This window comes from Callithrix jacchus, chromosome 7 (genome assembly GCF_049354715.1).
Source record: "Callithrix jacchus isolate 240 chromosome 7, calJac240_pri, whole genome shotgun sequence".
Classification (NCBI taxonomy): Eukaryota; Metazoa; Chordata; class Mammalia; order Primates; family Cebidae; genus Callithrix; species Callithrix jacchus.
The window spans coordinates 20,044,501-20,070,497 of NC_133508.1; the positions used below are offsets into that span (position 1 = coordinate 20,044,501).

Here is a 25,997-nt window from a genome sequence, read left to right on the forward strand (position 1 = left end):
ACTAATCTTCATTTAAACTTCAGAAGCCTTAAGAGGTACGTGGGAAAGATATTACTAGTGCAATCAACAGAGGAAGCTGTCAACAAGAGGGGTTCAGGTTTTGTCCAAGTTCATAAAACATGTACTGATAGAGTTGGTCCTAGAACTCAAGTGTTATGATTTATGATCCACTGTTTTGCCCAAGCTATCATATATTTTTAAAAAGATATCATATTCTTTTTTAAAAAAATTCAATTTTTTTTAAAGTGGTATGATAGCTTGGGCAAAACATTGGCTCATAAATCAAAATAGTTGGGTGGGAGGCTAGGGGAGGGATAGAAGGGGTGGGGGATAGTGGAGTGATAGCATTAGGAGAAATACCTAATGTAGATGACAGGGTGATGGTTGCAGCAAACCACCATGGCACGTGTATACCTATGTAACAAACTGCACGTTCTGCACATGTACCCCAGAACTTAAAATATAATCAAAAAATTCAACTTTTATTTTAGAATCAGTGGTACATATACAGGTTTCTTTTATATTGTGTGATACTGAGATTTGGGGTGTGAGGAGTCTTGTCAGAGAGTGAGCATAGTACACAATAGATTATTAGCCCTTGTTCTCCTCTCTCCCTCACCACTCTAGTAGTCCCCAGTGCTTATTTTTTCTGTATTTATATCCACATTTACCCAATGTTGAGCATCCATTTATAAGTGAGAACGTGCGTTATTTGGTTTTCTGTTCCTGTGTTAATTCACTTAGAATTATGGCCTACACCTGCATCCATGTTGGTGCAAAGGACTTGATTTCATTCTTTGTTTATGGCTGTGTAGTATTCCATGGTATATATGTAATAGATTTTCTTTATTCAGTCCACCATTGGTGGGCATTTTGATTGTCCATGTCTTTGCTATTATGAATCATGCTACAATGAACATAGGAGAGCAGATACCTTTTTGGGAGAAATATTTATTTTCCTTTGGTTATATACCCAATAATGGAATTACTGAGTTAAATGGTAATTCTGCTTTGAGTTAATTCAGAAGTCTTCAAACTCCCTTCCACAGTGGCTGAGCTAATTTAGATTCCCACCAGGAGTATATAAGTGTTCCCTTTTCTTCATAACTTCTCCAACATCTGTTATTTTTTGGCTTTTTAATAATGGCCGTTTTAACTAGTGAAAGATGATATCTCACTGTGGTTTTGATTTTTATTTCTCTGATTATTAGTGATAGAGGGCATTTCTTTTATATGTTTGCTGACTGCTTGTTTATCTTTTTTTGAAGTGTGTATCTATGTCCTTCACTCACTTTTTAATGGGGTTGTTTTTTTGCTTGTTGAACTGACTGAATTCTTTATGGATTCAGAAAATTTGACCTTTGTCATATGCATAGTCTGTGACTATTTTCTCTTGTTTTGTAGATTGTCTGTTTATTCTGTTGGTAGGTTTGCTTTTTGTTCATTTGTTTTTGTTTCTGTTTTGTTTTGTTTTGTACAAAAGCTCTTTAGTTTAATTAGGTCCCACTTGCCAATTTTTGGTTTCATTTTAATTGCTTTTTATGATTTAGTCATAAATTGTTTGCCAATGCTGTTGGCAAAAATTCATTTTCCTTGGTTTTCTTTTAGGATGCTTATAGTTTTAGGTCTTGCCTTTAAGTCTTTAATCCCTCCTGAGTTAATATTTGTGTATGATAAAATGTAGAGGTCCAGCTTCATTCTCTGCATATACCCTACCACTCTTGTGTAAAACTGAATCTTAAAAAAATAAACAAACAAACAAAAAACAAGTTTTATGTTTTCACCACAAAGAAGTCACAAGTGTTTGAGGTGTTGGATATGCTAATTACTTTGATTTGATCATTATTATAATATATACATATATGAAAACATTACAGTGTACCCTATAAATATAACAATTACTATGTCAGTTGTAAACAAAGTAAAACATATTTTCTAAAGTTATATACATAGATATTCTTTTTAAATCACATGACTATATATTCCTTCAATTTTAGATTATTTCTTATAATATCCATTATTATTGGAACCAGGAAAAGTACTTCACTAGTCTGGAATTCTGTATTTATTAACATTTATCTTTACATTATGAATATTTTCTGTTGTTTTAGTTATTTCTCTATCAAATACTTGTACATTTTCCTCATTGCTGTTTTTGTTTAATGATCACATGAACATATAAGGGTAACAGGTAAATAGAGCACATATAATGCTTTTGAATTTTATTTGTAATATTACCAGTGTATCTCCTTCCTAGAGGTATAGTTTAGTATAATTTTTCAGAATTCAGATGCCTCAGACTTTTGTAAAACCACAGCAAAATAAACCATACAAAATATCACCTCCCATCTTATCTCACCCTGACATGTGTGGATTACAATTTGAGATGAGATTTGGGTGGGGACGGAGAGCCAAGACATATCATAGTAGGTATATATGTTTATGGAGTACATGAGGTATTTTGATATAAGCATGCAATGTGAAATAAGCACATCATGGAGATCCCCTCAAGCATGTATCCTTTGAGTTATTCGATTACACTCTTTATTTTAAAATGTAAAATTAAGATGTTATTGATCATAGTCACCCTAATGTGCTATCAAATAGTAGGTCTTATTCATTCTTTCTAAATATATATTTTATATATTTATATATATATTATATATATATATACACACACACACACACACACATACACACACGAGGATGCTTTATATATATGGTATATATATTTATATATATGAGGATAGTTTATAATATATATATTTTGTGTGTATATATATATACACATATTACATTTGTATATGAGAGGTTTGTTTTCCTGTCAAAAGTCTGAAAAAGAATCTGCAGCCCTGCACTTGGTTTGCACTTTGTCCCAAGGCCGTGCCTTCATGGTGGAGCCCTGGGTTTCGTCTTTGCTGGAAGACATGTTTTAGCAGTCCGCTATTTAAATAATCAGTTTCTGTATCCAAAGTTTAAAATCTCAGAATTTCTGACTTCTCTCCTTGCCTTATTAAGTGTCTTTTGTAGCTGCTCATTTTTTTCCTGAGCTTATATTTTTCTCATGGCATCTTGTCACACACATCAAGTAGTAGCCAATTCATGTTTTCAACATTTTGTCCAGAAAGCTCTTCACACAAATTTGTAATCTAATTATTTACATATTCAGTTTTCCACAATATCTTGGGCACCAGGTTTATCAAATGGTTTGGTGTTACATAACATATATCTCAATTTTTTCAGTCTCCATAACAATTCCTTTATTGACTGTCATCCTGGCCATTGCTACAAATTTTAGGTAATTTTATGTCGGCACTCAATTACAAGTACTAATTTCTGTATAAGTCATCTGTATCATGGTAATGCTGTGTAACAAACTACAGCAAAATTCAGTGTCCATTTGAAAACCATTTCTTATTTTCACCATGTAAGTGGTGAGGGTCTGTGATTTGTTTCCTTAATTTTTAAATTTCTAAATTTTGTCAGTGTATAGTATGTGTTATATTAGTACTATTTTCACACTGCTATAAAGACATATTTGAAACTAGGTATTTTATAAAAATTATTTTATAAAAAATAAAAGAGGTTTAACTGGCTTACAGTTCCACATGGCTTGGGAGCCCTCAGAAAACTTAAAATCACAGTGGAAGGTGAAGGAGAAGCAAGGCATGTCTTCCATGGACTCAGAAGAGACAGACAGTGAGGGAGGGAGGGCCATACTCTTAAACCATCAGATCATCTGAGAACTTGCTAACTGTCACAAGAACAGCATGGAGAAACCATCCTCATGATCCAGTGACCTCCCACCAGGTCCCTCTCTGACACATGGGAATACAGTTTGAGATCAGATTTGGGTGGGGACAAAGAGCCAAACCATATCATAGTAGGTGTCTGTGTCTATGAGTTACATAAGATGTCTTGATACAAGCAGGCCATGAGAAATAATCATATCCCAGAGAATGAGGTATCCACCATCTCAAACATTTATCCCTTGGCTTACAATCTATTTACACTCTTTTAGTTATTTTAAAATGTAAAATTAATTTATTATCGACTATAGTCAGTTTGATGTGCTATCAAATAGTAGGTCTTATTCATTCTTCCTAACTTTGTTTTTAGTACTCATTAACATCCCCACAAGGATATATATATATATATATATATATATATATATATATGCATGTATATACACACACACACACACATATGTATGTATATATACATATGTATGTATATACATGTATATATATACATATATGTATATATATATATATTACAGTGATTAGTGGTCCAGCAAGAAGTAAAGAAAAGTGAGATAGAATGCTTGGAGTGGTGGCTCATAATTAAAACAAAATAGGGTAGTCATAGAAATTCTCTTTGAAAAATTGATATTTGAATATAGAATGAAAAATGATGAATCAAGCTAAAGGATATGAGATATAATTCAAGGAATAAAAAGCTAAAATATTTTCAAGGCCAAGAATAATTAAAACACAGTCCCTTTTATGTCATCACCATATCAATAACAGTGTCCGTTGGTTTCTATAAATGCATAAGGAGAATTTCACCACACGCTTTATCCCTCAGGATGTTTCCATTTACTTGGTTTCTTGAGTTGATGTATTTACATCTTGAATGCTCTCTTTTATTTGTTGTAGCATATAACTATATAGCATTCTCTAATTTCCAAGTAAACAGATGAATTTTGGAGAAGGGACTATGGTTTGAAGCTATAATGGTTACATTTGCAGTAAAGTTATATTACATATATTATTTATTATATTAAGGTCAGCATTCTACCTGAAACTTTTTATCATTTCATAATTAGTGCTCAGTTGTGGCAAATATTAATTTCACAATGTAGACTGCCTCTTGGGGAGGGAGTACACCAGTGTGTATTATTTCAGGTACTGAAAACCACTGACCTAAGTAATTACTTTGTTCTTAGTCAATAACCATATAAATATAAGGAAGCACTTTGTAATTAATACTCACATTATCTGACATATTACTACCGGATTTCCTTTTCATTTATTTCTTTGGTAAACATTAAGCACCTCCAATAGAAGTGGCCCTAGAGCAAAAAACAAAGTAAAACAAGGTATGACCTGAATAATTGTGGTCCTTCTCTAGTAAGAGATGAGTAAATAAACACTTGCATTTTCTGAGAGCTAGAGGAAGTGCCAAGTACTTTTGGAGAGGCAAAATGAAGATAATTTAGTCATATATAAATTCTAATCCCAATGTGGGTTTTCATAAAAGTAACACACTGCTTTGAAAACAGCCAGTGTGTTTTCAGAAATGTTATTAAGCATGGACTGGGAATAGCTTTTGTTTTATTTGACGAATTATGTTGGAAAGTGGGTCAGGTATCACAGTACTACTAAGGCAGGCTTTCTGGCAAGGATCAGCTCTCCTGATCTTGAGGAATTCATTACCGCTGGCTGCAGCTGAGTAATGGAAGCTAAGACCACATTCATTGTCTTTCCAAAATTACCATCAGTGGTCCCTGCGCTCATTACCACAGTGTCTTAAGTGACATGTTAGGGTCATATTTCCCATATTATAAAATCAGGTAGTTCACAGGGAAGAAAATAATATATGTGAGGGACTTCTCTGAATCACTCATGAGATTATCCATATTTTCCACCTGTTTGATATGTATTGTGCCTTGTGAATTTTCAAAAGGTTGATGAACACAGGTTTTTTTCCAAATTATTTACCCTCAAACTGCATTTTTTTTTGGTAGGAACACAAATTATGTAAGTCACAACGTGAAAAATTTTGTTTAATGTATTCATTATTATTACTTCACAAAATAACAGCATTCACAGGAAATCACTATATAATAAATTCTGAATGATAATCAGCAAGGGATATTAGTATTTTTAGCCTTTAATTTTGAAATAGTTATAAATTCATAGAACATTCTAAGATAGTACAGAAAAATACTACAAACCCTTCATGTGTTTGCCCCTCAGTGGTTACATAACTATGGTCCAGTATCAAAACCCAGAAACTAATATTGGCTCAATGTATGTGTAAGTCTGTAGCGTTTCATTATATGTACAAATTTGTGTAAAGCATCATTGCCACAATTAAGATACTTTATATTTACAAAGATCTTCCTTGAGCTAGTTCTTTATAGTCAAACTCATTCCCTTCATCCCTAACCTCGGGAAGCCACTACTTTGTTTTATATCTCTCTGCTTTATCATTTTGAGAAAGTTATATAAATGGAACTATACAGGATGTGGCCTTTGAGAAGAGGTCTCAAAGATCCTCATTCTCTCAGCATCATCCTCTTGAGATCCATCAAAGTTGTTGTGTGTATAAGCCATGTTTTCCTTTGTATTGCTTAGTCATGTTTCGTGCTATAGACGTGACATACCCTGGTGGTATTTTCCATAGTGACTGCATCATGTCACACTGCTACCAGTAATGTAGACAGGAACGAGTTTTTCCACAACCTAGTAATCATTTGGTGTTTTCACTATTTTATTTTTACACTGCCGATCTTATAAGTGAGGAGTAATATCTCATAATGATCTTAACTTGCATTTTCCTAATAGCTAGTTATGTTGAATATTATTTCCTGTGCTTGTTTACAATCCATATATCCTCTTCGCTGAAATATCTCTTTTGCCCATTCTCTAATTAGACTTTTTATAACTCTGTTGATAGTTCTTTGTACATGATGGGTATAAATCCTTTGACAGATTATGCAAATGGCAAATATTTTCCCCCAGGCTTTGGGTTGTCTTTTCATTCTTTTAACAGGATCGCATGCAGAGCAAACATTTTCGGTTTTGATGAAGTTCAATGTATTGATCTTTCCTTTTTGAGATCATGTTTTTATATCACGTCTAAGAATACTTCATCAAGGTCTAGGTCCCTGATTTTCTCTTATGCGTTCTTTAAAAAGTTGTACCTATAACTATCCAACTACTCCAACATCATTAACAAGATTGTCCTACTTTTATTTAATTGATTTTGTACGTTGGTCAAAAACTAGTTATACTTACATGGAGCTATTTCTGTGTTCTTTTCTGTTCTTTTGATCCACGTCTCTATTCCACCACCAATATAAGAGTCTGGACAACTAAATCTATATCATATATCTTGAAATCAGATAGATTAATTCCTCCTTATTTATTCTTCTTTTTCAAAATTGTTTTAGTTATTCTAGTTCCTTTGATGTTCTATACAAATTTTATAAAACTGTGTAGCTACAAATTATTTTGGTGGAACTTTAATAAAAATTGCATTTAATACCATGTAAATTTGGGGACATGTGATATTTTTAATGCCTTGAGTTTTCCAATCATGAGAACAGTAGGTTTATCCCCATTATTTATATCTTTGATTTCTCTCATCAGTGTTTTATAGTTTTCAGCATACAAATTCTGTGTATGTCTTACAACATTTGTACCTATTTCATTTTTTGAAGGATTATACATGGTATTATATTTTATTTTTTATTTCTATATTTCTAGGATTCAGAAATAAATTTTAATTATTAAATTTTCATGAAGTTATATGGTATGTCAATCCTGTGTTTCGTGACCTTGCTGACTCATTTATTAGTTATCAGAGTTCTATAGTACACTCCTTACATTTTCTTCATGGGCGGTCATGCCTTTAGAAAATAAAAACAGGTATCAAGCCTCTCCCCTCCCCTCCCCTCCCCACCCTTCCCCTCCTTCCTTCTCTCTTTTCTTTCAGTGGGTTCTCACTCTATCCTCCAGGCTGTAGTGCAGTGCCACAATCTTGGTGAGCCAAGTGTTCACTGCAGTGAGCTGCAGTGTTCACCTCGCAGGTTTCAGTGATTCGGGTGCCTTAGCCTCCTGAGTAGCCGGGACTACAGGTGTGTGACACCATGCCTGACATTTTTTGTATTTTCAGTAGAGATGGGGTTTCAACATGTTGGCCAGGCTAGTCTTGAACTCCTGGCCTCAAGTGATCTACCCACCTTAGCCTCTCCAAGTGTTGGGATTACAGGCAAGAGCCACCATGCCCCACTCGTTTTAAGTCTGTCTTAGTTTAAGTTCATTGAAACAGGGACCTACCATTTAGACTTTTGTATATGATTTATTGTACTCAATTACAATTAATCCTAAATTTTTCATTTCCATCCTAACACTTACCCATTCTTTTAAAATGTGAGAGAATGCCACTTCATGTTTATTGATGAACCAGCCCCAACATCTATTATGTTGTTAAATTAATTGATCAAATGAAACACCAAGCAATAAAGGATTCATTTCTGTAACTTCCCTGACTTGGCAGACAATGGAGGTAAAGGAAGTCACCTAATTCCTGATTCAACAGTTTCGTAAGAAAGAATACATTGACTCCTACCAAAGGCCTATTCAGCTGTCAGCCTCCCTGTTTTAATAATGTTTTTCATAATACTGAATCCATGTTTCCGTATTTTCCCAGTATGGGTTTTGCTATGCTCTCTAAATGGAACAACAAAGCCTGGATGACAGCGCATCTGTTTATAGCATGGTTTACTGAAGCCGACTCTTCGAACTTACCGCTCAGAGAAAATAAAAGTTTCCTGTCAAAATATTGCTGCTTATTGACAATGCACCTAGTCACTCAAGAGCTCTGATGGAGATATAAGAGGAGTTGATGTGGCTTTCATGCCTGCTAACACAATATTCATTTTGTTGTACATGGATCGAGGACTAATTTTGATGATCAGGTTTTACTGTTTAAGAAATATACTTTATAAAGCTACCGCTGCCATAGAGGTTGATTCCTCTGATGGATCTGGGCAAGGTAAATTGAAAACCTTCTGGAAAGGATTCACCATTCTGGATGCCATTAAGAACATTTGTGATTCAAGGGAGGTCAGAATTCTAACAGTAATAGGAGTTTGGAAGTTGATTTCAACTTTCATGGATGACTTTGAGGGCTTCAAGATTTCAATGCAGGAAGTAACACATAAGGTGGGAATAGCCAAAGAACTAGAATTAGAAGTGGAGCCTGCAGATGTGACTAAATTGCCGTGATCTCATCATAAACTTGCAGAGGAATTGCTTCTTACAGATAAGCAAGGAAGTGGTTTCTTGAGATGGAATCTACTACTGGTGAAGATTCTGTAAACATGGTTGAAATGACAACAAAGGATTTAGAATATTACAACTTAGTTGATAAAGCAGCAGTAGGGTTAGAGAGGACTGACTTCCAAGTGAAAAGAAGTTTTGTGAGTGAAATGCTATCAAACAACATCACATGCTACAGAGAAATCTTTAGTGAAGAGTCAACCAATGTAGCAAACTTTATTGTTGTCTTAATAAATTGCGACAGTAGCCTCAGCAACAACCATCTTGACCATTCAGCAGCCATAAACGCTGAGGCAAGACCCTTGATCAGCAAAGTGTTGTGACTCACAAAGGTTCAGATGATAGCATTTTTTAGGGATAAATTATTTTTAATTAAGGCATTTACATTCTTAGTCATACTGTTACTGCACTTTTAGTACACTGTAGTATACTGGAAACATAACTTTTATATGCACTGAGAAACCAATAATTTTATGTGGTTTACTTTATTGTTATATTCACTTTTTTGCAATGGTGTGGAATTGACAGAGCAGTCTATTAGAGGTGTTCCTGTGTATTCACATACACATGAATTTAGATAGAATGGGGTAAGAATAAAATCTGTGAACGTGGTTAAAGGGCAGATGGAAAATATTTTTATTATTCTTGTAACTTTTTTGTAAGTTTGAAACTATTTCAGAATAAAAATTTGCAAAAATATTGTTAAGAAAATGAGACATGCTAACTTAGAAAACAAAAAATGTAAATAAGTCCAAGACTGTTATTTTTTAAAGTAGAGGTAGTAGATAAAATTTTACAAATTTTTAATTTAAAACATGGAGGAAAGATACAAATAAATGTAGTTTTGCTAATAGAGACTAATAACTGTGCTAACTTGTAAATGTCAATGAAATAGTTAATTTCTAGGGGAGAAATAACCACAATTAACCAATAAAGCAAAAAACCTGAAAAGATTCTTAACTATCAAATAAGTTATCAGCAAATGTCCCTAGTTCTTTCTCCCTGGGATAGATACTGCAAAGTTCTATCACATTTTAATGAACTAATAATGACCAAAGAAATAATTTTAACCATATAAAAAGACAGAATTTATTTTATTAAGCTAATATAATTCACTGATAATGAAGTCTCCAAAAATTAGACAAGTGAGATTCAAACACACTGTGAATATACATGCAGAAAACTTAAAATGCTAGCAAACTAAATTCATCATCATATATAGTATTCATAGTAATACGTCATGCGCTTTGAGATGAAGATCTAATAACATTTTAAGAGTATTGTAATGTCATAATATGTTATATACCCAAATACTGAAGAAAATAATAGCAAGCTGTTAGGTGCTGAAAATACTTGTTCAAATTAAGCAGTGCTTTCTTATGATACGCAAAGCATACATACGATTATTTTAACATATTAAAGGTGATCTATCAAATTAATGTAAATATTTTCCCTGTTCCATTTATTTGATAGATCAATGTATCAAATAAATGGAACAGGGAAAATACTTACATTAAAAGTTTTAATGTAGCCTCTAAAATACTTACATTAAAATCAAGAACATGTCAAACTATCTACTATTAGTATTACTTTGTAATATTACTTTTTTTGGTCCTGATCAGTATATAAGATATGAAATGAAATTAAGGATAGCCAAATTATAATTATTTTTGAATGATATGATTACATAGCACAAAAGCCCAAGAATTTCAGAAGAGTAAACATTTAAGTAACTGGGTTGTATAATGTCCACTGAAAATTTGTGTACACCGGGTTACCTGGAATCTCAGTATGTGACCTCATTTGGAAATAGGGCTTTTGCAGATGTCATCTAGTTAAAGTCCTGCTGGACGAAGGTGGGTCCTAATTCAATGACTGGTATCCTTATAAGAAGAGGGAAAATTGGACACAGACTGACACAGAAAAGATGTGAAGACAAACAGCAAGAATGACATGTGATTGATGTGATACATCTACAAGTCAAGGAACACTAAGATGGCCCGTAGCCACCAGCAGCTATGAAGAGGCAAGGAAGGATTCTCTTCGGTAGCTATCAGAGAGAGCATGTTAATAACTGCCAACACCTTCATTTCAGACTTCCAGCCTGAAAAAGGGGTCAGAGAAAAACACTCTGTTGATGTAAGCTACCCAGTTTGTGGTACTTTTGCTATGCAGGCCTAGAAGACTAATATGAGTCTCAAAGTTTGCCAGCTAAGAAAGTAAGAAAGCGTCACACTCTGAATTGGAAACTAGCTTCTCTAACTAAGCCTTTTGCTTGTTTGTCTTAACATCAGGATTTGAAAATCTTGTCCTGTATTATTAGCATAGTATCCTATAATATGTTAATAGTTCTGCCAAAGAAAAAGAGAGAGAGAGAGAGAGATTTCTTAGTCAAACAAGTTGGGAATATACTCTATTGTATAAAGAAATAGCTTGCATATTGTGGGAATTCTCAGAGCCTTTAATATATTCACATCTTTTAAAATTTTTCAAAGAAAGATAAAATTTATGGGACCGATCCCATTCATTTGATTGCAGAATCTCCTTCCTTTGAAAGATAAATTGATATGTGTAGGATATTCATATTCAGAAGAACAGTTGAAGAAGTGCTGTCTTCATGTTGCTACCTACTCATGGAGGAAGGAGTCTCTTAGGGAATGTTTTATAGACACTTGTACTTTCTTATCCCGTTTTATTTGTTAGCTCTCACTCCTAACTGCTGCATTCCACATCATAAAAGGGAGTAGTACTAATGGAGCCATGTCATGGTCTTCTTCAGCTCAAAGCTCTGCAACTTACAGTGGAATACTAAGCACAGTTTAACTCTGAACTTCAATTTCTCATCAAGCAAAATCAGAATAATAACTATTATATAGAGACAAAGAGAGAATGAAATGAAATGGCAGATATAAAGAGAATGTTTTAGGACCTGGCACACATTACATTTAATACACAGTACCCCTCCTTTCCTATTTTCCTAAATGTGCTTTATTTATAGAATGTGCTCAGTAAATTTATGTTGAATGAATACATAAATATAATGGTGAGATTTTAATTTCTTGAGTTTGAAGGTAGGACCTTAAAAGGAATTATATTATGTTCCTTCAAAATATGCTTTTGCAGATGAGACATATGTTATACCTATAGAGATACTGATCAATGGACAAATTACAGCATTTAGAAAGGTAGAAACTAGTTTGATTGATTACACAGCTGTAGACAAAGGTGATCATTGTCTTCCTGACGGCAAACCTGCCTGGCATTGGCATTAATTGCACCATGAAATGCCAGGCATTGGCATCAGCTCCCAAGACTATTTGCTGCTTTTCTTACCTGGTGCCTATGGGAAATGATAGGGTATGAAATTATAAGTTGTTTCCCCTCATCATGGTGATGTGAAATTCAAACAACCTATGTTTGCTTATTTTATTTTCCCCACTGATATATTAGAAGTAAACTTTCCAAAGAAACATAGCTTCCAAACGAGGGAAAAGATCAAAAGAAAAACATGATTTACATCGTAAAGATTTATGTAGCAATGTTTATGTGAATAAAAATATCAAATCTGTTTTTCAGCAGCACACATAATTTTCTTATATGAATGGCCTCTCTAGATACTGCTCTATATGCTAATCTGTTGCTCACAGGCTGCTAAATTTTCTAACACAAGGCAACTGAATTATTTATTTCATTTTATAGTTCTTAACCAAGACAGTAGTTAATATTCTAAACTAGATTTTGAGTTGGCGTTCATTGTTTCCCTTCCCAGTCCTTTGAAACGATACTTAGAACTTCAGTATCCCATACTACAAGAGGTTATAAATATTCGAGTGTATTCTAGGAAAAACAAATTACAAAATATATAACAAATGACATTTGAATGCTTAATTAGCAATTAGATTTTAAAAAGGCATTCTCTTGATTTGATGACATAAATTATGACAGAAAATTTTTCTCTATCCTTGAAGATGCTACAGATGTGTATTATCTTGACTGTTAAAACAATTTAGAAAAACAAATTATTAGTTTTGATGTTTTCTTGAAGTAATCTTTTTTTCAGTTCTTTCAAAAGCTAAAATAATCATTTTCAGTTCTTTTTCTTTATTGAACAAGTTCCTCACTCAGAGGTATAATAAAGTTAGTTTACATTTTAGTCTTTTCTTACATATCCACAAATGGCATGGAAACAATGGTAAAACTTGCATGTTTTCTTCTTTAATTTTTAAAATTCAATTATTTTTAGAGACAGAGTCTCACTTTGTCTGCTAGGATGGTCTTGAACTCCTGGCCTCGTGTGATCCTCCCACCTTGGCTTCCTAAAATGTTGGGATTACAGGAGTGAACCACTGTACCCAGCCTCATATGCTTTCATATTCTCTACCTTACAAACTACAAAGAATATACCATTGATTTTGCATATTTAGACAATTTTATCTGACTTAGGATAACTGTAAGTGTGTATTCATACAGGAACAAACAGAAACCTCACTGATTTGATGCCAAGCACAATAGAACTTGGACTTTCTTAAAGAGTCATATATAATGAAATAGAGTAGATAATTTATCCAGGAATTACTGTAGCATCTGTGGGATTATCTGCCTTTCTTTGGTTTGTGCATTGGAGAGCAAGTCCCTGAGTATTTTGATGACAGAGTCATTGTTACCCTCATTTGCCTTAAAAAATTTAAGCAATTGTTCAAATGAGGTTTCTTTAAGAGAGAAACATTTATCTGAAGGCTTATCAGTATGCTACCATAAGTTCCTTTCAAGTATTTTTAATTTTTGGACACTATCTGACTTATGATTTTACAGATTTTTATTTCAGTTATAATCTCAAAAAACTTCATAAAGAATTGTTATTAAAGAATTCTAAATAGTACATTTTGTTACTTATGATTAAATTACTCATTTTTTGTTGTTGTTTTGTTTTGTTTTTGAGATGGAGTCTCACCCTGTCCCCCAGGCTGGAATGCAATGGCACAATCTTGACTCACTGCAACCTCCACCACCCGGGCTCAAGCGATTCTCCTGCCTCAGCCTCCCTGAGAGGCTGGGATCACAGGTGCCCGCCACCATGCCCAGCTACTTTTGTATTTTTAGTAGAGGTGGGGTTTCATCCTGTTGGCCAGGCTGGTCTCAAACTCCTTACAACAGGTGATCCGCCTACCTTGGCCTCCCAAAGTGTTAGGATTACAGGCATGAACCACTTTGCCTGGCCTCCCTCATCGGTTTTATGCAGAATCATAAATATTGATTTAAAAATGAAATATATCAAAAGTCCTAAATAGATTTATACAGCGTGACAGCTTCATACTACAAAGCTCAGTTTTATAACATCTTCACTGCCATTTTCAGCTTTATAACTTACCTGAAGCATGATAAAAAGATGCCTGTGTAATCACTACTATCTTGAAAATGGGAAAATATAATCACATAAGCAATGACAGTAATAAAATACTTCAAAAAACACCTGGGAGATAGTTTATTATTTAATACAATTTAACTTATTTAATTTCTTTAACTTACTACAATAAGTTAATTCAAATTATTATATCTCTTACCTCACTTTTCTGTTTCATAATTTTCTCATCTCTAAAAAATAGAGCTGTTCTAAAAAAATACTATGATTAATGATAACTTTTGCTCAGGGCAACATTCCCCAACCTAAAATGCATCGCAGAATAATAAACTTCATAAATTTCTTACCAAGACCTGAGAAGCATAGATGAAAAGTCAGAAGAAATAAATCACATTGACTAAATAGGTGTTTAGAGGAAGAAATGTGTGAAATGCTAAAATAGTTTATCAACTTTGAAACTGGGATCAGATTTGTAGGGAAATGAACTTACCTGACCCATGGAAATAGCTGTGTGTATAGCAAACCAAAATAGTCTATTTCTGTGTTGCGATCAGGATAGCATTACAAGGTTTCAAATATTACATGATACAGCAAGATTACTGCAATTTTGACTTGTATGTATTAAAGTCAGGAAACTTCCATTTTCTGTATCATTTATTTGGAAATATTTTCCAGGTACCTCCAGTGGGCGCTGTGATTTCGAATTTGATCTTTGTTCCTGGGACCAGGAGAAAGATGAGGACTTTGACTGGAATCTGAAAGCTAGCAGCATCCCTGCAGCAGGCACAGAGCCAGCGGCAGATCACACTTTGGGAAATTCATCTGGTCATTACATCTTCATACAGAGTTTATTCTCTCAGCAGCCCATGAAAGCAGCCAGAATTTCAAGCCCCATTATAAGTAAGAGAAGCAAAAACTGCAAGGTATGGGGAAAATCAAACCAATCAACTAAACAAATACAGAATTATTGTGAGCAACTGTTGATAAATTTATGTACAGAAAATAGAATGGCTGGGACCAGGGAAAAGATGAGTTTGAATGTATTCAACTTTGAATATGTGAGGGAAAGAAAAGACAAAGTTCAGAATGAAAGGAAAGGATTTCTGTAACTGTTGGAAGAAGAATTGCTCCGGTGTATACATTCCATGGATATTGAATTATTGAAAACTGTTGGAAAATTCCATGGTTGTTAATCACAACCATAAATACACCTTGGCAAATACAGAAGGAAGATATCAGTTGTTTTCTCTTCAGAAGTTCAGTACTTAATAAAACATAGAAATTTTACAAACAGAAACAGAATTAAACAACAGTATATAATTAAATATCTCTAAGAATGAATATTAGAATTAGAGCCACAAAAAATGTTGGAGAGATCTTTATGAAAAACAAAAATACCCTGAACTTAGATCTAAAGCAAGTAGAATAATTTCTTTAGGCAAGAAGAAAACATGACTTCGTCATTAGCCTGTGAAAATTTCATGAAAACATCTGTGGAGAATTAAAAGCATAAATTAAGTTGTATGGCTCTGTGGGAAAAGCAGCAGCCTCATATGATAACTACACATTTACAGGGTTTTCCACGTTCCTTTGTTTATTGTTTGCTTTTTTGTTTGTGTTCATAAAAGACTTTAGTCAGCTAGGCTAGGAACTAAATTTAGGTTTCCATATAGTACAAATTAAGTGTTTAGAGATCACAAGCACTCAGAGATCTCTTGCTTACAAGAGATGGATACAGAAATAAATATGTCATTTATCTGTGTTTACAATAAGAAATGTAGTCTCTGTAATTTCTGGACACGTGTATTCTGATTAGGGTGTTCCCCAATGTTTGAACTCTGAAAGGCAAGAGAATGACATCCGGAAAATTACTAGCTGATCAGATAAGACCAGTAGACAATTGTGTGATTTAAACCTTCACTGACTCCAACTTTAACTTTCTTCCCCCCTCCCTTGTTCCTTCCCTTGTTCCCTCCCTCCCTCCCTCCCTTCTTCCCTTCCTCTCTCCCTGTCTCTCTCCCTCACAGTCTCTCTCTCTCCTTCTCTCTTTCTCTCACTCTGTTGCCCAGGCTGAATGAAGTGCAGTGATCTGGGCTCACTGCAACCTCCACCTTCCAGGTTTAAGTAATTCTCCTGCCTCAGCCTCCTGAGTAGCTGGGATTACAGGCACACACCACCACGCCCAGCTAATTTTTGTATTTTTAGTAGAGATGGGTTGCCCAGGCTGATTTCAAACTCCTGACCTCAGGTGATCTACCCACCTCAGCCTCCCAAAGTGTTGGTATTACAGACAGGAAACACTGTGCCCAGCCCAACTTATACTTCTCTGTGCCTGTGTCTGCAACTGACAGAGCCCTAACCATGGGAGAGAGACATATCAAATAGCCTTCAGCACCTTACCACTGCATGGTATTAATACATGTTACAATTTTACTTTGTCTTAAGAGTTTTTCTGTTTATTGTCAGTTGATTTTAAAGTTTAACTCTCATAGAGCAATTTCATCTGTCACATAGACAGTGAAGATTTTCTGCAAGGTAAGTGACATGATTAATGAGGGGTTTAGTGATAGAACTTGGTCAGCAGTCTAGAATGAAAGGAAATCTGTGGAGAATGAAAAGTATAAAGAAGGTTGACAGTTGTATGGCTCTTTGGGAAAAGCAGCAGCTTTTATCATATGATAACTACAAAATTTTACTTAATTAAGTAGGCAAAAATTGAGTTTTTATCAAGTCTAGTTTGTATCTGTTTTTTGCTGTCTTCCAGTACTTGGTACTTTTTCGGGGATAAAACCCAAGCATACCAGATTTTCTGTATGTTGGCTGTATATCTATAAATTTAGCACTATGCATCTATAGATATTCTGAAAACCACAAATTAGTTTTAGTCTGATAAACCTATCTAAATATTAAAAACAAAATATGAAAATTCCAGGTCAACATCCAAGCTTTTCAATTTAGACACTTCTGAAAATGTCCAGTGGACGTTTTTCATACTGTAGTAACTCAGGATTTAATCCATCGCTATTTTCCCCTGGTCCCAGAACTAGAGTCCCCAATGTTTTAAACATCTGTGTGAGAATAATGAAGTATTCCTAGAATAAATGTCAAAAAAATAATGATGAATGGTGCATTTTATGAATATTTATGATATAGATCAAATAAGAACAAGTAAGGAAAGATTCTGCAGGGAAATCTTGGGTTTCCCGTATTTAAAATATATTCAGGGCCAGGCGCGGTGGCTCACGCCTATAATCCCAGCACTTTGGGAGGCCGAGGCAGGTGGATCACAAGGTCAAGAGATCGAGACAATCCTGGTCAACGAGGCGAAACCCTGTCTCTACTAAAAATACAAAAATTAGCTGGGCATGGTGGTGCACACCTGTAGTCCCAGCTACTCGGGAGGCTGAGGCAGAAGAATTGCTTAAACCCAGGAGGCGGAGGTTGAGGTGAGCCGAGATCGTGCCATTGCACTCCAGTCTGGGTAACAACAGCAAAACTCCGTCTCAAAAAATAAATAAATAAATAAAATAAAAATATATTCATAAGGTAAGCAAATTGACCTCCCAGATTTTTATGAGAATCACCTCTGTCCTTTCACCTTGTGGAATACCTTTTAAGCAGAGATCATCAATTTTTTTGCAACCTCTGCCTCCCAGGTTCAAGTGATTCTCCTGCCTCCTGAGTATCTGGCACTGCAGGCATGCACCAACATACTCAGCTATTTTTGTTGTTGTTGTTGTAGTTTTAGTAGAGATGGCATTTCACCAAGTTGGCCAGTCTGGTCTCAAACTCCTGACCTCAGGTGATCCGCTTGCCTTGGCCTCCCAAAGTGTTCAGATTACAGGCATGAGCTACCATGCCTGACCAATGCTTAGTAGATTTTTACTCACTCTTACTATCCTGTGTTTAGGCTTTGTTGCCACCAGGTGTTCCCTTTAGAAATAGGGGTGTTGGTGCATCTGTTTGCATGTTAACCTAATGGCATCATTCAGCAAATGACCTGAAAAAGATACAGATCTATTTACTGAGACATAAAACATATACCTCATATTTGTTGCACATAAAAGACAAATGGAAAAGGAGGTAGAAGACCCTCTTTGTAGCTGCAAGGGGTGTGCCATGCAGGTGGCCCTGGATCCCCCAGGGCCTGTGCATGCTGTCCAAGAGGTTGGGCCCTGGAGACTTTGTTTCTCACTCAAATGAGTCATGGCACCCAAGTTTCACCAGTACTAGGACAATTCATAATAGTCATGGAGCTCATGTTGGAAAAGTTAGTCAATAGAACAAATACTTTGAGGGCATAGAATAATATTTGAAGATTTCATCAGCTGGAAGATGGGTAGAGTCACTGCATGGCTCATCTATTCTTAGTTGATCCTTTCTGAATTCATGTGTTGCATGTGTTATTGAATGGTGCTCATTTTTCCTCTTGTACAGTATAATATACATGACTGTTACTGTTTCAAACATGTCTTTTTCCTGTGTGCAGATCATGCTCACCACTGCTTTTCCTCATTCACACAAATGACAAGACAAAAGCTTTAAAGGCATTGAATTCCTACTGCTCCTAACCTGTCCTGTTCTTTTCCCAGAATTTTTCCTGACTTTTTCCACTGTGTAACAATCACTAAAAATCTAGTAAATTCCATCTTTGCAACACTGAAATATTAATCCCTGAAAATACATTTTTAAAAAATTTTTATTCAGAGAAAAGCTCACCAGGCTGTTCTGCAAAACCCCATTTGTAGCGTTTCAAGTAAAATTTGGGTAATTACTGTTCTGGTGGTTGTGCTGTATTTAAATGGAGCCTGGAGAATCTTACAGAACTAAACAAGTGTCTCAAGTACAAGAATGGCAGTGGAATAAGCAAGGAAGAAAAGAAATGATTTAAGTTTCATGAGATTAAAAATAATCTTCTTTCACTCCTGTTATTTCTTAATCATGAAAAGTCTATGTAATACATTACAATTTAATGATCTTGCATTCCTTTGACAAAGGGCTCTAAGAGTTTATGGAGGAATCTTGCTTTTAGAAGTCACAGAAAGAAAGTAAACTCAGCCCTTTTCTCCTACTAAATTTTTATTTGATTTTTACTCTACTGTCTCCCATACATTGCAATATACCATTCAAGGCTAGTCTGACTTCACTCACTGTTAAATTGCACACAGAGCAAGAGAATAAACAGGTGTAATTTTCCTCCAGAAATCTATTAATAAAGAAGAGGGCAATATGATATAATTGAAAATAAAATCACATTAATTATACTAATATATGTAATATTTGTATTCTTGATTACAGATTATTTTTCATTATCATATGTATGGAAATGGCATTGGGGCACTCACCTTAATGCAGGTGTCAGTCACAAACCAAACAAAGGTTCTACTTAACCTCACTGTGGAACAAGGCAATTTCTGGCAGAGGGAAGAATTGTCGCTGTTTGCTGATGAAGACTTCCAACTCAAATTTGAAGGTAGAGTTGGAAAAGGTCAGCGTGGTGACATTGCACTTGATGACATTGTACTTACAAAGAATTGTCTATCACTCCATGAATCCGTGCAAGAAGAACTAGCATCGCCTCTTCCAACAGGTACATTCTGATCTGTGTGTGTTTGGTATTTTTGCATGGATAAAGGTGAAAGGAAGAAAGATAATGCAAAAAAAAAATAGCATAAACACCTAGTAATTTACTGCTTTTGTAAAGAAAATATAAGGTCTTTTTAAACTTAAAAAGAATTTCTCAAGCCTTTAGTCATAAAACTGTCTTTCACATTTTCCCCAAGCTTTCATCTGTTTATCAGTTCCCGGCTTCTCTGTTTAGTTAGCTTCCTGTTAGATCAATAAAATAAGAGAATACTCCTTTGTTTGCAGTCTGTTTCAGAATTTAGTCCTAAACAAACATCTATTCACTTCCAATAAAACATAAGTAAATTGAGGACAGAGTTATTTAATTTTAATTAGACATTTTTGTGGTTATATTTGCCACCTTCTTCATGGACCGACGGGCATACCAATTTGATACTGAAACAGAGTAGGTGATTGAATGGTCCCTACCCTTTTAACCTGAAATAACTTTTGATAATTTATCGAAAGAATTTTATTCAAATGTTGAGTTAGCAGACGTTCAATATAATTTATACAGAGACAATGTTGTAAGTGGAATTAGCAAGCACCATTAACCAATATAATATTAAAAGTCTGAGATGAAAATAAATGCAATAAATATTATTAACATGACAAAGGAGTAAATTTTGTTAGCCATTGATTTGGCAGATATTTTTCTTTTCTTTTCTTTTCTTTTCTTTTCTTTTCTTTTCTTTTCTTTTCTTTTCTTTTCTTTTCTTTTCTTTTCTTTTCTTTTTTTTGAGATAGAGTCTAGCTCTGTCACCCAGACTGGAGTGCACTAGTGCAGTCTGAGCTCACTGCAACCTCTTCCTCCTGGGCTCAATTGATCCTCCCACCTCAGCCTCCTGAATAGCTGGGTCCACAGGCATGTTCCACCACACCCGGCTAATTTTTGTTTTTTTTTTTGCAGAGATGGGATCTCACTATTGTTGCCTGTGTTGGTCTCAAACTGCTGGGCTCAAGAGATCCACCTGCCTTGGCCTCCCAAAGTGCTGGAATTATAGGCGTGAGCCACCATGCCTAGCAGATATTAATTTTTTAAACCCTGAGTTTAGTGTGGAAAACAAAGTGTGTAGTTTCATTAATATTTAAATTATATTTATTATAATTGATCAATTTGAAAATGCTTTATTAAACACAAACTAATTTGTTTGCTCTGGTTTGTAACATAGTAGGTGAAATGGGCATTGTTGCCATTTCTGCCTTCCCCATTTATTTCAAAGAGTGTTTTCATTTGGTTACAACGAAGTTTCTAGATAAATCTTTCTCAGTTGACAATTAGTTAAACATGTTCTTTGCCTGATGGGCTTCTAACTCAATGTGGAATAGTGTATAGGAAAGCAAATAAACATTTTAAGACAGTAGTGAAAAGGAAATATACATAGGTGGATTTAATGCAAAGGTGATTCACATGCCCTGGACTACTCTACTTCTCCAGGAAAATCTTTTCCTTTCATTCTGTGTGGGACGTTTGGTGGCAGATAAAGGTTTATGTAAGTCCTGGTCCTTTGTAGAATAATTATTTGATCATAATAAAAAATAATCTTCTAGGATCCAATTGGTGAGGAAGCAACAGTTTTCTTTCTTTCTGTTTTTTTTTTTTTTTTTTTGGAGAGAGGTTTTTGTCATGTTGGCCAGGCTGATCTCAAACTCTTGAGCTCAAAGTGCTCCACCTGCCTCAGCCTACTAAAATCCGAGAATTACAGGCAGGAGCTGCCATGCCAGGCTCAAGGGAGCAACACTTTTTTTTCTAAAAGAACATTAAACCACTTTAAAATTTAGTAAGCAACTACTGAATAGGATACAAGAGAAACAAACCAATCTTCTTGGGGATTTTAAGACCTTAAGCTAGTAAAATATTGAATGATGTCATTTTTTAGAAAACATGCAACAGGAAAATTTTGAAGTATGTACAAAATAGTGTTGATTATATGTTAATTATCAAGTTAAGGGCTCACATGAATCATGCCAGAATTCATGAATATCAGAATATTTGAGGGGTTGTATTAAAATTGTTAATGAATATATTTATTTTTTTAAAATGTTCTTAAAAAATTGTTCTTAAAAATAACACAAGATGGTAAGTGGGTAGGAAAAAAATCCCTGAATAACTTTAATATAGAGTAGGAGGTAACTAAATGCCAGGAGAAATATTTAAACATTATACAGTACTGAACATTAAATTGTATTCCTTCTGTATAACTAAATTTTTATACTCATTACCCAACCTCTCTTTACCACCACCACCCCCCAGTACACTTTCCAGCCTCTGGTAACTACCATTCTACTTTCTACCTTTGTGGAATCAATTTTTTTAGTTCTCACATGTGAGTGAGAACATGTGCTCTTTGACTCTGTGCATGGCTTATTTCACTTAACATAATGTCATTCAGTTCCATCAATGTTGAAAGTAGGATGACTATAATGAACAATAATTTATGTATATTTTCAAATAACTAGAGGAATGGATTTGGAATGTTCCCAACATTTTAAAAAAATGCTAAGTGTTTGAGGTGATGGTTATCCCAATTACCCTGATTTGATCATTACATATAGTATGCTTTTATTAAAATATTACATATGCCCCTAAGTATGTATATTTATTGTGTATCTATAAAGATTAAAAATAAAAGAATCCCTTGACATGTATAAGTATGAACAAATAAAAAGAAATGTGGAGAAAAGCAATAAAAAATCTTTTATGAGGTTGTAGAGAAAAGTAAAGAAAACATTCAGCTGGGGATATCTAATTTGAAATGTATTTATAGGATGTCCAAGAATTTGGAACCACACTTAGAGCTCATAGGAGGGAAAAATCCCTTCAGTATGTAAGGCAGGGCCTGTGGGATCTGAGCACTGGAGGACCAGATGAAGGATATGCTTCTTAGAGTGTTGTAGGCAGGCTAAATGGCATAAGAAAGAACAGGGATGGTGTCATGCAGACTGAAGGGTGGGCTGTGGGTGATAATTTGGCTGAGGTGGGCACTTTATATAGCTATCTGAGATATTACAAAGGAAACAGAGCCAAATTGTGGACCACCTTGAGTATTAGTTTAATTTTTTCTCAGAATGAACCTACATTGAAAGGATATTAAATCGCCCTAGAAAACAAAGAATAAACAAGAAAGAATTTAATATAAGAATATAAAAGTTAATATACAAGATTAATTATATTAAACTAATATAATTGATTACATTAAAATAAAAAAGTACATTCATATAGAATATGATAACTTGTGGGAATGTTTTCAGTGGAAAGACTCCAAGAAAAACAACTGAATGACTTTATTTCTATGGTTAGGAGCATTTCAAAAATTGAGGTAAGATAAAGTAGTATAGGTATAGTTATCTCAGCTGTAATGCTTACATTCAAGTGAAGCAGATGACAAATAAATGCATGTAGAGTTCACTTTCCTATAAACTACTTGATGTACCTTTAATTGTGCCTTCAGAAACTTTACCCATTTTTTTGGTAAAAGTGAAATGCTAATCTTCATTTAGAGACTCAAGCTGTGAAATGATTATGAAACACCTTAACTTCATTGTGAGTTTAGAAGACTCTGTAGGAGTCTCAGATATTTTTAGGGAAGGGCATATATATATATATATGCATTATATGCCATATGCAATGATCAAATCAGGGTAATTGGGATAACCATCACCTCAAACACTTACCATTTTTTTAAAATGTGCCCTTCCCTATATGCCCTTCCCTAAAAATATATATTAATGTGTGTGCACATATATATATATATATATATGTATATGTATATAAATGTGTGTGTACATATATATACATATATATATACATGTATATATATGTACACACACATACACACATACTGGGGTTAGTCAGGGTTGGAACATAGACAATGTAAGTCACTCTATTTTCAGCAGAGTGCAATTCGATGGAGAGAATTTTATATGTGTAAATTGTTGAAATGGTTGGATAAATGAGCTCTAATGAGGTCTTCCAGAAATGGCTCCCAGAACTGGCTCTCCATGAGACCAACTATTAACAGATAAGTTACAGGACATCTTTCTTGGTGAGATATTTGCCGTTGCACAGCAGCCTGGGCCACAGAGTGAGACTCCATCTCAAAAAAAGAAAAAAAACAAAAAATGGCACCTCAGGGTCAAATGTGAAAGCATAGACACCATATTCATATTCTAGTGAATTAAGTATTAATATCAGACTCTCCTCTTATTAGCTATCTTATACAATTTATCTGAGAGAGTTTCCTTATCTATAAAGCAGAGATAATTTCCGTGTGTTTCTTAGTCTCCATGGCTCTTAAGAATTATAAGAGGCAACTGCCCAGGAAATTTATTTAACATCTGGCATATGGTAGATATTTTTCAATAAAAATAATCTCATTTTACATTATCCTATATTTTTTATATTTTTACCTGTGTTCTGTTGTTGATATAAACATTTGACAGAAAACCTCATTTATTTGTATTTTATTAAGAACATGTTTCTTTCATTTGTTTTGGCAAAATTTTATTTCTTGCAGATATCACAAGCCTATCCTTATTTTATATTACATTATAACCATTCAGTCTTATTTACTGAAAACCTGTCATTTATTTTTGATGCTCATGAGTAGTATATGTATGTGTATCTTTGGAATGTTTAATGATTCTTAATTTCCCATTACTGCAAAAACACTTAGAATTTGCACAGAACAAACCAGGATAAATGGCCTTATGTTTCACCAACCCAGTAAGGACATCCATTAAACTTTTGGAAATGACTAGTTTACAGAGACTTTTCATCTCTATTCATATGTGTAGGCTAACAACTCCATCAAGGATAGCTTAAAATAGAAAAGACAAGAGGGAAATATGTATATATTTAGGAAGATGCAAGCAGAATCTGGAATCAGTGATTCTAATTAATGAAAATAGACCCAGGGCTTTATTAGCAAAAGTAATATTAAATTATTATTAAGTCCCTATTAGTCATATTTAAGAGCTTATTTTGATGGCAGTTTTGTTAATTGCTAAATGATGAAGGATAAAAATAATTAATTTTAGGGGGGGACTGGGAAGATGGTGCTGTAGGACCAACTCAGGATTGCAGCTCCTAGTTAATCTGCAGAGGGTGAGTGGACACCACATTTCCGTATGGATCTTTATTGTCCACAGACTAGGAGATTCCCAGGTGTAAGAGCCCCACTGGCCGCCAGCGCAGCAGTTTGGGCCGGCGCGGCTGTTAGGGCTGAGGCCACAGCACAGTGACACTCCATACAAAATACACTGGTTTAGTTGCCCTGTTAAACAGGCAATTGGAGATTTCAGAAGGCAGATTAGCACATTCATCTGATTAAACGGGACTTAAACAGAAAACCAGGCCAGGAGATTCATGGGCAGCATCGTGGTTTGAGCCGGTGCAGTGGGTCACTGCATGGGAAATCACACAGATCCCGGAGCCCTTGCAGTAGGCGACTGGAACACCTGGGAGAGAGTCAACTGTTCAACCTAAAAAAAGAAAAAAAAAAAATGGCTCTGAGGCAGGGAGCCAGGTGATCAGGCTCGGCAGGTCCCACCCTCACAAAAACAAACAAAACAGCAATTGGAAATGCTTGGGGTTGAGAGTTTCACGGCAAGCACAGCTGAACCCAGGACAGTGCAGCTCGGTGAGGGAGGGGCATCCGCCACCACCGAGGCATGCGACCCCTACGGAGATATGCTGCCATTGCTGACGCAGCCTGCCATTGCCGAGGCAACCCACCATAACAGAGAGAGTCCACCACTATGGAGGTGGGCCACCATAGCCACTGCAGTTCTAACCACACCCATATAAACAGGGCTACAGGGAATTACACACTGCAGCAGGGTGGAGCCAACGGCAACAGGGTGGAGCCCACGGCAGCTCATGATAGCCACTACAGGCAGGCAGTGACTAGACTGCCTCCTCGCTGGGCAGGAAAGTG

General features: G+C 35.0%; 1 protein-coding gene across 3 annotated transcripts in view; it reads left to right on the top strand.

The window, feature by feature from the left end:
• Positions 1-25,997, top strand: part of MALRD1 (MAM and LDL receptor class A domain containing 1) — a 619,714-nt gene that overhangs the window by 251,828 nt on the left and 341,889 nt on the right. For all 3 annotated transcript variants that reach the window (XR_013520422.1, XM_078332925.1, XM_078332926.1), the window contains 2 exons: positions 15,109-15,356; positions 19,732-20,023. Coding sequence is in view for 2 of the 3 variants with exons in the window: in XM_078332925.1 (XP_078189051.1) it covers positions 15,109-15,356; positions 19,732-20,023 (540 nt within the window). In the remaining variant the exon portion in view is untranslated. The remainder of the gene's footprint in view (positions 1-15,108; positions 15,357-19,731; positions 20,024-25,997) is intronic.